This window comes from Hemitrygon akajei, chromosome 2 (assembly GCF_048418815.1).
Source record: "Hemitrygon akajei chromosome 2, sHemAka1.3, whole genome shotgun sequence".
Lineage (NCBI taxonomy): Eukaryota > Metazoa > Chordata > Chondrichthyes > Myliobatiformes > Dasyatidae > Hemitrygon > Hemitrygon akajei.
In genome coordinates this window covers 179542759-179556930 of record NC_133125.1, presented here as the reverse complement: position 1 = coordinate 179556930, position 14172 = coordinate 179542759, and the positions used below count along the sequence as shown (strand labels likewise).

The window sequence follows — 14172 nt, the reverse complement described above, 5'->3', positions numbered from 1 at the left end:
CTGCACAAGGCATCTGTGTTGGCAGTCCAGTCTAGCTTCTCGTCTAACTGTACTCCCAGATACTTGTAGGTCTTAACCTGCTCCACACATTCTCCATTAATGATCACTGGCTCCATATGAGGCCTAGATCTCCTAAAGTCCACCACCATCTCCTTGGTCTTGGTGATATTGAGACGCAGGTAGTTTGAGTTGCACCATATCACAAAGTCCTGTATCAGTTTCCTATACTCCTCCTCCTGTCCATTCCTGACACACCCCACTATGGCCGTGTCATAGTTTCTAGTATCAGTTCGGTTTGATGTGAGTGAAGTTATCCACCCTGGTTCACGGACCTGATGGTTAAGAGGTAATAACTGCTCATGAACCTGGGGATGTAGGTCCTGAGGTTCCATTACCTCCTTCCTGATGATAGCAGTACGAAAGGAGCATGGCCTGAATGGTGCTGCTTTTCTGTGACAATGCTCCATGTAGATGTTCTCAGTGGTGGGGAGGTTATGATAGACTGAACTCTACAATTTTTTGTGGGCTTTTCCACAAAAGAGAATTGGAGTTTCCTTACCAGACCATGATGGAACCAGTCATTATTCTCTCCACTGTGCATCTATAGAAATCTGTCAAAGTTTTAGATCTGAGCAAAACCAAATCTGAGCAAACTTCTAAAAAGTAGGGTTCCAAGAAAACCTCAAAGTGTAACTTTCAGGTTGAGTCGGTGGTGAGGAAGGCCAATGTTAGAATTCATTTCAAGAACTCTAGAATACAGGAGCAGGGATGTGACGCTGAAGCTTTATAAGGCACTGGTGAGGCCTCACCTTGAGTATTGTGAACAGTTTTAGGCTCCTCATCTTAGAAAAGATGTGCTGGTATTAGAGAGGGTTCAGAAGAGGTTCACAAAGATGATTCTAAGAATGAAAAGGTTATCATATGAGGTACGTTTGATGGCTCTGGGTCTATACTCGCTAGAATTTAGAAGGATGAGGGGGGGATCTCATTGAAACCTTTCTAATGTTGAAAGGCCTAGACAGAGTAGATGTGGAAAGGACATTCCCAATGGTAGGGGAGTTTAGGACAAGCGGACACAGCCTTAGGATAGAGAGGCATCTATTCATAACAGAAATGCAGATAAATTTCTTAAGCCTGAGGGTGGTGAACTTGTGGAATTTGTTACCACAGGCAGCTGTGGAGGCCAGACCGTTGGGTGTATTTAAGGCGGTGATTGATAGGTTCTTGATTGGACATGGCATCAAAGATTATGTGGAGAAAGCCAGGGAGAAGGGCTGAGGAAGGGAATAAAAGATCAGCCATGATTGAATGGTGAAGCAGATTTGTTGGGCTGAATGACCTAATTCTGCTCCTATGTCTTCTGGTCTTGTATAGGGACACTGCCATGCCCTCTTTGTGATGGTACTTGTACACTGGTTCCATGATGATCTGAGAAATTTAATGTCACTGAGGTGGTAAGCAGATGGGTTGGGAAGAATCTCCTTGATACCAAGATTATTGAACCATAACCTGGGCTGGAGCCCTAAGACCACAGTACATTCTGAAGGAATATTAGAGAGTCTGTGGAGAGTCAGCAGGGTGAAGCAATTCAACATGAAACTGCAACACGTCCCATGAGTCAAATGAGCTGTATCTCTACTGTCAACATGCAGTTCAGGAAACAAAATAATCATCATTACTTCTCATGAAATTACAAATGACAATGCAATATCAAATCTTTAATAAGTAATCCCGTTATAAGACATAGTAGCAACATTAGACCAACACCCCATCAAGACTGTTCCACCATTCCATCATGGCTGATTTATTAACCTGTCCTCTCTCCAAACCCTTTGCCCTTACTAATCAAGAACCTATCAACCTCCACTTTACATGTACCCAATACCTTGACCTTCACAGCTGTCTATGGCAATGAATTCCACAGATTCATCACCATTTGGCTGAAGAAATTTACCCTTCATCTCTGTTCTAATGGGACATCCTTCTACTCCGAGTCTGTCCCTCTGATCCTCAGCTCTGCCACCATAGGGAAGAACATCCTTTGTATATCCACTCTATCTGGGCCTTTCAACATTCGATCAGTTTCAATGAGATCCTCTTTCATAGTTCTCATTCCCCCTCGTTAGGTGTGCCAATGGTAACAGCAAACTTGTGATCCCTGCTACAGACAGTGCCCAGCCGCTTGTCAAGGTGATCACCCAAGTGGTTTCTGGGTTTAGAGAAGGCCACACTTCCGAAGATCAAATTCTGTTCAGCAGACAGGAAGGAGGGCAGGTGGATCACTGCCTCCTCTCTATATCGGAGGGGCCAGGCATAACTTGTTGGATCACTTTGTGAAGCACCCACTCCCAGTCCTCAGAAGTGAAACTGAGTGTCTGATTGCCTTCCAACATAATTTACTGTCCCACTTTGGCTCCCTGCACTGTAACAAGGCCCAACCAGCTCCTACAACATCACTTCAGCTTTTAACTGGGCACAAAGCATCAATAGGACATCATGTTCACTGCTCAATTTCAGATACACTCAGTGGCCACTTTATTAGGTACAGGAGGTAATGAATAAAGTGGTCATTGAGTGTATCTTTACTTGCAGTTCCCTTGGTTTCTTCTCTCATTGACCTTTACTGCTGTTTTAACATATATAACATTATCGAGCTAGGCTGCCTAAGACCTCTGAATAATACTGTATTTGTCAAGGTAGAGCAGAGAGCGAGTTTGAAATGTGATGGGAGCAAAGGATGTTGGGAATGGCAAAGATGGAGCAGTGAGAGAGGGTTTTGAGACAGCAGTGCCAGGGGTGAGTGTTTAGGTGCAGGCACAGCCAGTCCAGACACACCAGGCAAGGTCATTTGATTCCAAACAATTGGTTTATTGATCATTACACAATGTCGCAAACAAGAGAAAATCTGCAGATGCTGGAAATCTGAGCAACACCCGCAAAATGCTGGAGGAACTCCGCAGCATCTATGGAAAAGAGTACTGTCAACGTTTCAGGCCGAAACCCTTCCGCAGGACCCTTCTGTTTCCTGCTCCCTCTCCTCTCCCCTCCCCCTTTCCCATTTCCCAACCATGATTCCCCTCTCCTTGAACCCTTCCCACTCTCAGTCCACAGCAGAGACCCATATCAGAATCAGGTTTATCATCACTCGCGTAGGTGCTCCCTTACCTGTGAACTTGATAGCCCACTTAATGGCTGCAATATTTCATTGTATCACAGAAATTCATTTTGTTCCACTGGTTGGCCTCCCCTACCTTATCTGCAAATTCCAGTAACTGGTTTCCTCTTTCTCAGTTCCGATAAAGGATCTTCGAACAGCAATGTGAATGATTTCTCTTTCCGCAGATACTGCCTGACCGACACTTATTCCGGCATTTTGTCTTTATTTCAGATTTTCAGCTTCTTGATTATTCTTTAATGCAATGCTCAGTGTTCTTTGTAGTTTTAAGTTTCATGTATAAAATAGTTTTATCTTGTTCTTTTATTAGGATATTCTGACATCCTGGTGACCATGATGGTGATTTTGTGCCTTCTGCTAATACTGATCTTTTTGGCGATGTGTAGTATGAAGAAATATGACACAAATTGGATCAATGAAATGTTCTCATCCAAATGTAAGTTCAAATAAGAGTTATTGGATTTTTGAAAAAGAAGCCACACTCAGGTTGAAAGAGCCTCATATTCTGTCTGGGTCACCTCCAACATGATGGCTTAAACAACAATTTCATTAAACTCTATTAACTTCCTGCCCCTTCCCCTTCTCTCTTAGATAGATAGATAGATAGATAGATAGATAGATAGATAGATAGATAGATAGATAGATACTTTATTCATCCCCATGGGGAAATTCAACATTTTTTCCAATGTCCCATACACTTGTAGTAGCAAAAACTAATTACATACAATACTTAACTCAGTAATAATATGATATGCATCTAAATCACTAACTCAAAAAGCATTAATAATAGCTTTAAAAAAAAAAGTTCTTAAGTCCTGGCAGTTGAATTGTAAAGCCTAATGGCATTGGGGAGTATTGACCTCTTCATCCTGTCTGAGGAGCATTGCATCGATAGTAACCTGTCGCTGAAGCTGCTTCTCTGTCTCTGGATGGTGCTATGTAGAGGATGTTCAGGGTTTTCCATAATTGACCGTAGCCTACTCAGCGCCCTTCGCTCAGCTACCGATGTTAAACTCTCCAGTACTTTGCCCACGACAGAGCCCGCCTTCCTTACCAGCTTATTAAGACGTGAGGCGTCCTTCTTCTTAATGCTTCCTCCCCAACACGCCACCACAAAGAAGAGGGCGCTCTCAACAACTGACCTATAGAACATCTTCAACATCTCACTGCAGACATTGAATGACGCCAACCTTCTAAGGAAGTACAGTCGACTCTGTGCCTTCCTGCACAAGGCATCTGTGTTGGCAGTCCAGTCTAGCTTCTCGTCTAACTGTACTCCCAGATACTTGTAGGTCTTAACCTGCTCCACACATTCTCCATTAATGATCACTGGCTCCATATGAGGCCTAGATCTCCTAAAGTCCACCACCATCTCCTTGGTCTTGGTGATATTGAGACGCAGGTAGTTTGAGTTGCACCATATCACAAAGTCCTGTATCAGTTTCCTATACTCCTCCTCCTGTCCATTCCTAACACACCCCACTATGGCCGTGTCATTCCATTCCACATTCTCACTTCCTTCTTAACGCTTCTCCTCTCTTCACTTGCCCATCACCTCCCTCTAGTACCCCTCCCCCTTTCCTTTTTTGCATGGTCCATTCTCCTCTCCTATCAGAGTCCTTCGTTTTCAGCCCTTTACCTTTTCCACTTCTCACTTCATCCCCTCTCCTCTATCATCTATCAGCTGGCAGCTTGTAATCACGACCCTTCCCCCCCACCCCCACCCCCACCCCCAGCCCATCTTCTTAATCAGGCTTCTTCCCCCCTCCTTTCCAGTCCTGATGAAGGGTCTCTGCCTAAAACATTGACTGAATATACCCCTCCATCGATGCTGCGGAGTTCCTCCAGCATTTTGTGTGCATGTTCCTCAGGATTTCCAGCATCTGCAGAATCTCTTGTGTGTATTCTAACTTGAAAAACATGTTTAAAAGCCAAGGTTAAATTTCTTCATAGTCTACTTATTTAGACTTCATCCTTTTCTACTTCTCTAACTGCTCTCTATAGCTTTAACCCATTCTCATTGAATCCTGTTAGCCCTGTCGACTTCATCAGTATGTCTCCCAAAACATTAATGATTCCTGGCTTGGTTTATCAAGAGAATATTTCCTTCAACAATTACTCAAACAGAATGAACATTTTCTGTAAACTTCTCTCAGGAAAGTTAACTTGCTTCCTCTAGCTAGTTATCTTCCTTGTTGTTGAGATGATTGAGTCTGATGTTTAACTGATATGCACTGAAGGGAGCTCAATTATATTTCTGCTTGTTTGCGAGAGGCAAGATAAAGCCCAATTATTCTTGTCTCTTACAAACAATCTAAGTAAAGCACAGGAGAATGAGGGGCAATGCCATAGAGGTAGACAAAATGATGAGGGGTATAAATAGGGTGAATACATGCAGGCTATTTCCCTCTGGTTGGGTGAGATGTGAACCAGAGCTCATTGGTTAAGGGTGAATGGTGAAATATTTAAGGGACATCTGAGAAGAAATTTCTTCACTCAGTGTTGAACGAGCTGCTAATGGGGATGGCAGATGTGGGTTCCTTTGGAACTTACGAGAAGCTTGGATAAGTACATGGCAGCGATGTGTGCAGGTAGATGAGACTAGGCAGAAGATCAGGCCAGCGAGGACTACATTTGGACTTCCAGAAGACCTTTGACAAGATGCCACACATGAGGCTGATTACCAAGTTAAGAACCCATGGTATTACAGGAAAGTTACTAACATGGTTAGAACATAGGCTGATTGGTAGGAGGCAGCAAGTGGGAATAAAAGGAGCCTTGACTAGCTGGCTACCAGTGACTAATGGTATTCTGCAGGTGTTGGTGTTGGGACCACTTCTTTTTATGCTGTATATAAATAATTTAGATGATGAAATAGATGGTTTTGTTGCCAGGTTTGCAGATGATATGAAAATTAGTGGAGGGGCATTGAGGAAACAGGTAGAATGCAGTAGGACTTAGAAAGATTAGAAGAATGGGTAAGAAAGTGGCAAATGAAATACAATGTTGGAAAATGCATGGTCAAGCACTTGGGTAGTAGAAATAAATGTGCAGACTATTTTCTAAACAGGGAGAAAATCCAAAAATCTGTGATGCAAAAGGAATTGGGAGTCCTTGTGCAGAACACCCTAAAGGTTAACTTGCAGGTTGAGTCAGTGGTGAGGAAGGCAAATGCCATGTTGGCATTCATTTCAAGAGGTCTAGAATACAAGAGCAGGGATGTGATGCTGAGGCTTTATAAGGCACTGGTGAGGCCTCACCTTGAGTATTATGAACAGTTTTGGGCCCCTCATCTTAGAAAAGATGTGCTGGCATTGGAGATGTTCCAGAGGAGATTTACAGGGATGATTCCAGGATTGAAAGGGTTTTCATACGTTGAACATTTGCTGACTCTAGGTCTGTACTCACTGGAATTTAGAAGGATAAGGGGAGAGGGTGGATCTCAGTGAAACCTTTCAAATGTTGAGTTGCCTAGGCAGAGTAGTTGTGGAAAGGATGTTTCCTGTGGTGGGAGAGTCTAGGACAAGAGGGCACAGGATAGAGGGGCGTCCATTGAAAACAGAGATGTGGAGAAATTTGTTTAGCCAGAGGGTGGTGAATTTGTGGAATTTGTTGCCATGTGCAGCTGTGGAGGCCAGGTCGTTGGGTGTATTTAAGGCAGAGATTGATAGGTTCTTGATGGCACACAGCATCAAAGGTTACGGGGAGAAGGCTGGGAAATGGGGTTGAGGAGGGAAAAAAGGAGCAGCCAAGATTGCATAGTGGAGAGCAGACTCGATGGGCCAAATGGCCTAATTCTGCTCCTATGTCTTTTGATTTGATAGATGAGCTGAAGGGCCTGTTTCTGAGCTGTAACTCTCTGACCCTGCCACTGAAGAGAGAAATGATGTATAATTGATCACTTTCACAGTCATTCAGTCAGCACACATCAACCAAGACTGATAAAATCCACTTGGAAAACCACAAATAAAGAGCAGAGATCTTTTTAACCAGTAGCTCAGGACCATGTATTCAGCTTGGAAAAGGAGCCTCAAGTGGCCTCAGTCAACAATTCAGAAAAACATCTATTGAAAACAATTCAAAGGTTAGATGATGAATGCAGAAAGCCCAAAGTAACCTTCAGCTTGGAAAAGGAGCAATAGACCAAGTGGCCTCAGTCGGCAATTCAGAAAAACATCTATTGAAAACAGAGTTCAAAGGTTAGATGATGAATGCAGAAAACCCAAAGTAACCTTCAGCTTGGAAAAGGAGCAATAGACCAAGTGGCCTCAGTCGGCAATTCAGAAAAGCATCTATTGAAAACAGAATTCAAAGGTTAGATGATGAATGCAGAAAGCCCAAAGTAACCTTCAATGTTAATGCCATGATGGTTGTGATATCAAAAACAAACTTTGAGCAGAGAGGAAGCTCTTTTTAGTGGTAGCAGAGGCAGATTCATAAGGGACATGTAAGAGACTCTTAGAAAGGCACAATGATGAAAGTAAAATGGAGGGCTGTGTGTGCAAGGAAGGGTTGGAGAAGGTTAAAACGTCAGCACAACACTGTCGACCAAAGAGCCTGTACTGTGCTGTATTGTTTTATGGTAATTCAATGGTTGAATGCATCCAGATTTAATCTCTGGTGTGCTCCCACCTTCAGCACTGCAGTGTACAGGAAAACAAAGTCCAGAATCCTTTGTACCTTCCAGGAGGTCAGTAGGGTTAGCTAGTATCTGGCAGAACAAGTAAAAAGCCATGAGAATTGGCCAGAGAACGAGAGGATTTTTTGGTCATTACTTAAACCCATAGAAAATTCTTCCCATTTTCTATGCGTCCACCTGTCTCCTAAACGTCTAGTAAACACCTACTGTCCTCAGCAAACAACTTCCCCCTCGTGCACTAGAGGGAACGGAGAGTTTAGTGTTGTTGAGACACAAGGGACTGCAGATGCTGGAATCAAGAAAAATGCACAAGGTGCTGAAGGAGCTCAACTGGTCAGGTAGCATCTGTGGAGGGAAATGAGTAGTTGACGTTTCAGGTTAAGACCCTTCATCTGGATTCAAGTCTCACTTGGAGACTTGGTATGTCCCCATCGGCCCTCACCAATTATGTTATCGAGGTACCATAGAAAGCATCCTATCTGGGTGCACCATAACCTGGTATGGCAACTGCTCTGCCTGTGACCTCGAAAAACACACTGCTGAGCACATCACAGAAACCAGCCTCCCCTCCATGGACTCTGTCTACACTTCTCACTGCTTTGGTAAGACAGCCAGCAAATCGAACAACCCAGACACGTCCTGCACTTCCTCTCTTCTCTCCTCTCCCATTGGGCAGCAGATACAAAATCCTGAAAGGATGTACCACCTTGCTTAAGAACAGCTGAACGGATGACCACTGAACGGTTCCCTAATCCACTATGCAACGAGTCAGTCAGTATGAACAGTATACGAGACAAACTTCTTGCTACAACAATAATAAATCTTCCGTAGTTGCTGCCTGGCCTGCTGAGTTCCTCTTGCGCTTTGTGTTTTGGTTTAGCATTGGGTGCATTTGTTGAGAATACTGTAACACCTTCTGTTTTATTTGGCGACAGTTTGCAGGGTCACCCTGGATGTAGTAAGCCCCCTGAGTGGAGTCATTGTCATCTGTTCAACTTCAATTCTGATCTCACAAATAACAAAGGAAAGCGGTGAGTGTTAACTGGTGGTCACCATGATCATAAGGTTAATTCTTAAAGTAATAGTCCATGAGATAGTAGAGAAACTGCTGAGAGATGCTGTGGAAAGCCTTAAAAACAAAATTCAGCACCTAGGAGGGGCCGACTTGCTGCGCCGGTGCTACACTTTGCTGGACTAATCAAAGCACAGCAGTGCTCAACCAGACTTCCACCTTAGTCCTGTGTTAATCTTCCTCTTATCAGGTGCAATGATCCCCATCTCAGCCACTCCTTGTGACGGTGCATCTAGTGAAGAAAATTTTCAAGCCCCTTCACACCCCGACTAAAGTTCGTTATATTTCAAAATCTTTATTCACATTAATACAAGCATACACAAGAAGATGCAGTGTAGAACTATTGCATTCAGTTGTGTCACTTGTTTTTAAACTCTGACACCATTGCCACTCACGAGGCCCCCTATGGTAACACAGTACATTGATGTTTGAGGGGCACTTCCACCCTGCTCAGCCCATCCCTGTGCAGTAGTGGAAGACACCGATCCTGTAGTTCTTCCCCACAGAGCCCCAGCACGTACTCCGGTACCCGGGAATGCATCCAGTCAGCACCATTCCCTTATGGATATGTCGCTGTGCTGGAACACCACAGTAAGTTTCGGGCGGAGCAAAAAGCACTCAGCACTGAGCTGACGCCACTCCATTGGCAGATGATGTCTGCCTCAGTGTGCGACCCCGGGAACAGCCCGGAGATCAGAGAGTCCTCTTATTCAGCTGCCGGGGATAAAGCGCGGCACAGAGCCTTGCACCCATCTCCGCAGCATCTTAGCAAGAGCACAGTCTGCCGAGCCGTGGGAGACTGTCTCCTGTCTGCTGCAGTTGTCCCGAGGCCAGTGTGCATTGGTGATGATACATCAGCTGTAGGGGGAAGCTCTGACAGGAAGGGCACCACTCACTGTCAGCCAAGTTCCGGCAATGAGGCAATGGTTTGTACATTGTGCTCAGAAATAGACTTACAATTCTAACCCTTACCTTCAATATTGGGGCACAGTGCATAATGCTCCCTCAATTCTACATCCCTCATTTTATCAGTGGCTCCAAGATGAAGCCACCCTCTTATTAAGAGTTAGAAGTTGCACGTGGTTTTTTAACTGGTAAATTGCAAACAATACACAGTGTGTTTATTGACACGATGCTCTCTGTTGGCAGGTAAAGGGTGCAAAACACCCACCCATTTACAGGAAAGTGTCATCTGTACCGTGGTGGTACCGTTGATAATTCTGGTGATCATCTTCTCGATTAAGGCCTTCTTTTGTAAGTAACCTTACCAGAAACACAACAAAAAAATTATGTCACAGCAACCGTGTATATATGACGCAGAGTAATACGATAATTTAGAACACAGATCATGAAGGATCCCACCCACCCTGCTCATGGACTGTTTGTCCCACTCAGATCTGGGAAGAGGCTCTCTAGCATCCATGACAGAACTACCAGACTCGGTCACTTTCCCAAAGCAGTAAGGCTTGCCAACACCTCTGCACCCCAAACACCACTACCTTATCATTTTCTGATGGTCACCGCATGTACAGACGCACCTGTGTCTGGCGTAATTTTATGGACGTTCAATCAAGCTATGCATATAAGCTATCTTTTGTATTTATATTTATTGTGTTTTTTTACTATATGGTTCTTTATCCTAGTGTGCTTTTCACATCTGGAGTAACAACTGTTTTGTTCTACTTTACACTTGTGTACTAGAAATGATATGGAACAATTTTGAATCTTGAATTTTAAACCTTGAATTACAGCACAATACAGGCCCTTTGGCCCTTAATTTTGCACTGATCATTTAACCTACTTGAAGATCAATCTAACCCTTCCTTTTGACATAAACATCTAGTTTTCTATCATCCATGTGTCAATCTAAGAGTTTATTAAATGTCCCTAATGTATCTGCCTCTGCCACCACCCTTGGCAGTGCGTTCCATGTACCCACCACTCTCTGTGTTAAACAAAAACAACCTGTCTCTGACATCCCCCTGTGCTTTTCTCCAATCACCTTAAAATTATGCCCAATCCTATTTCCCATTTCAAACCCAGAAAAAAAAGTCTCTGGCTATTCACTCGCTCTATGATCCTATATCCTCTGCACCTCTATCAAGTTGGTTCTCACATTCCTTCACTCCAAAAAGAAAAGCCCTAGCTCACTCAACCTTTCTGCATAAGACATGCCCTCCAATCTAGGCAGCATCCTGGTGAATCTCCTCTGCACCCTCCCTAAAGCTTCTACATCTTTCCTATAATGAGACAACCAGAACTGAATTCAATATCCTGAATGTGGTCTAAGCAAAATTTTATAGAGCAGTAACATTGCCTCATGGCTCCCGAACTCAATCCCTCACTAATGAAGGCTACCACTCCATATAGTCGCTTACTTTGGCCGAGACATTGATGTACACTTGGAAAATAGAATGGGGGCAACACATATTTTGTGCATGAGTTCACGTCACAGAGCTCCGTCACATAACGGTCCTGATCATATCCATCTTTGACACTTTGCACCTCTCGGTCACCCTTGGCTGTTGTCAGGCAAGAACATGGATCTCCAGGATGAGTTGAAAATCTGCATGAGAGCTGGAGACGTGATGTGCTGGGAGACCATTGTGGTTGTGATGGGACGGTGAGGAGGAATTGGGAATCCTGGTGGTAGTTGCGAAGGTGGTGGAGGCAGAAGGACTAGGATTCGTGGTGAGGGGCAAGTAGGGAATTTCATGAGGACCCAGCCCCTCCAGTTATTCAAAGGCTTGAGACTCCACTTCGTCACATCTGATCAGGCAAGCAACCTGGAGCAGGTCTCTCACCCATTGTGCTGGCTGTCTTCTGTTCTAGAACCCAGGTTATGAATCCACAGTTCACTTTGGTGAAAGGTCAGAAAAGCTGTGCGTTTACCATTGTTTGGATACCTTAGTAAAAGCACACACCTACCAGTTTCTAAAATATCCCTCAAGTTTCTGCCTCTACCACACTCCTGGTAGCATGTTCCACAATAACCAAAATAAAAGAATAACAAAACAAATTAAAATGAAGTACCTAATTCTGACATGTCACTATCATTATCATCATCATATGCAGTGTTGTATGACGTTGGCAGTCCATGGTCCACATGATTGTTCTTAACAAATTCTTCTGCAGAAGTGGTTTGCCATTGCTTTCTTCTGGGCAGTGTCTTTACAAGACGGGGAACTCCAGCCATTACTAGTACTCTTCACAGATTGCCTACCTGGCATCAGTGGTTGCATAACTGGCACATGGGATATTCACCAGATGCTTATATGACCATCGCAACCTGCTCCCTGTAGCTTCATGTGGCCTTGATCACCTTGCCCAAGTGTGACCTGCAGGCTAGCGGAGAGAAGGACCACCTTACACCTCCTTTGGTAGAAATGTATCTCTGCTCTGCCACCCCCTTAATATCATGCCCCCTCATGGCAGCCATTTCTGCCCTGGGGGGGAAAAATATCCTTGGCTGTCCACTCGATCTATGCCTTTTATCATCTTGTACACCTCTATCAAATCATGTCTCATTGTCCTTCGTTCCTAAGAAAAAAGCCCCAGCTCACCCAACCTATCCTCATAAGACATGCTCTCTAATGTGGGCGGTACCTGATAATTCTCCCTTGCACCCTCTCTGAAGTTTCCACATCCATCCCATGAGGAGGTGATCACAATACTCCAAGTGTTGTCTAACTAGGGTTTGAAAGAGCCGCAACATAACCTGGTGGCTCTTGAACTCAATCCCCCGACTACTTATGGCAAACGCACCAAATCACCTACTTTGGTGTAGAAATGGAGTGTAATTGACCATCTCCCGTGGCCCGTGCGGGCAGGCAGGATTTCAGGTGAAACCTGTTGCACAGCACACAAAGCTGTTGTGGCACACACCACAGAATTTCTGCATCGCTGATTCCAATCAAGGAAGAAAACATTCAGCTGTAGAAACAGAACCGGATTCAGCTTTATTGTCGCTGATATATCATAAAATTTATGTTACAGTAAGAAATATATAAAAGGTAAATATATTAGTGCAGAAAGAGAGCAAAATAGTGAGGTAAAGTTCATGGACCATTCAGAAATCTGATGACGGAGGGCAAGAGGCAGTTCCTAAAATGTTGAGTGTGCCTCTTCATGATGCTCTACCTCCTCGCCGATGGTAACAAAGAGAAAAGTCATGTACTGGGTAGTGGGGGTCCTTAATGATGGATGCTACCCTGTTAAGGTATGGGGAATGATGGGGAAGCTTATGCCCATGATCGACCTGGTAGATTTTACAAACCTCTGCAACGTTTTTCGATCAAAATGAAAAGCCAGGTTAATAAGGTGGGTTTTTAAGGAGCATTTTTAACAATTATGCTGCAAATAGAGCAAAATAATGCATTTGTAAGAAAACTCAAAAGAGAACATTGGAAATATTCAGCAATTAATGAGGTATCCGTGGGGGAAGAAACAGATCTTCCATTTCGTGTCAATGAACAAAATCATAAGACTTTGGATGTTGGAAAATTTTAAAAACTTTTTTCTGGCAATGCTCTGCAAATTATGCAATTTTTGTGGATAGAGAAACAGGGTCAATGTTTGAGGTCAATTGTTACCTTAAACCAAAATGCTTTAGGTAACAATTCCCTTTTAAAAACTGGTATCATTATTAAACACTGACATCCTTTTGTGCTAGGCCACACACACAAAATGCTGGAGGAACTCAGCAGGCCAGGTAGAAAAGAGTAGAGTGGACGTTTCGGGCTCAGACCCTTCAGAAGGCCGAAACATTGACTGTACTCTTTTCCTTAGATGCTGCCTGGCCTGCTGAGTTCCTCCGGCATTTTGGGTGTGTTGCTTGGATTTCCAGCATCTGCAGATTTTCTCTTGTTGGAGATCCTTATTTGCCAAGTTGCATGACATTGGTAATAACGGTTTTCCAATCTGTCTTTAATCTGAGAAGTTCTGATAAGCCACTCAAAACTTTTGCCTTGATGTAACTCGTGACTGTCACATGTTGACTGATTATTCCATGAATTTTCCCCAACGCTGCAAGATGTTCAAGCTTCTCTTTCCTCAGTACCTGTTCCAGAAATTTCCTAATTGGTGGAATCGGCTCTCTTCTTATCTTGGCTTTTCACACTTCCTCATTTGTCCTTCCGTGATCATTCTTTTCAAAAACCGTATTCCTGCAGCCTCAAGTCTTCGTTCATTTTGCTTCTATATGTTAGTGTGGAATGAACGTAGCACCACAACACCCTGAGTTTCATACCCATAGAAATTATATTCTTTAGTATCTTGCTCAAACAC

General features: G+C 43.7%; 1 protein-coding gene across 2 annotated transcripts in view; it reads left to right on the top strand.

Moving 5' to 3' along the window:
* The window catches only part of LOC140718851 (uncharacterized), a 79180-nt gene that overhangs the window by 42591 nt on the left and 22417 nt on the right, over window positions 1-14172 (top strand). For both annotated transcript variants that reach the window (XM_073033086.1, XM_073033076.1), the window contains 3 exons: window positions 3486-3611; window positions 8750-8845; window positions 10036-10140. In XM_073033086.1, the coding sequence (XP_072889187.1) occupies window positions 3486-3611; window positions 8750-8845; window positions 10036-10140 (327 nt within the window). The remainder of the gene's footprint in view (window positions 1-3485; window positions 3612-8749; window positions 8846-10035; window positions 10141-14172) is intronic.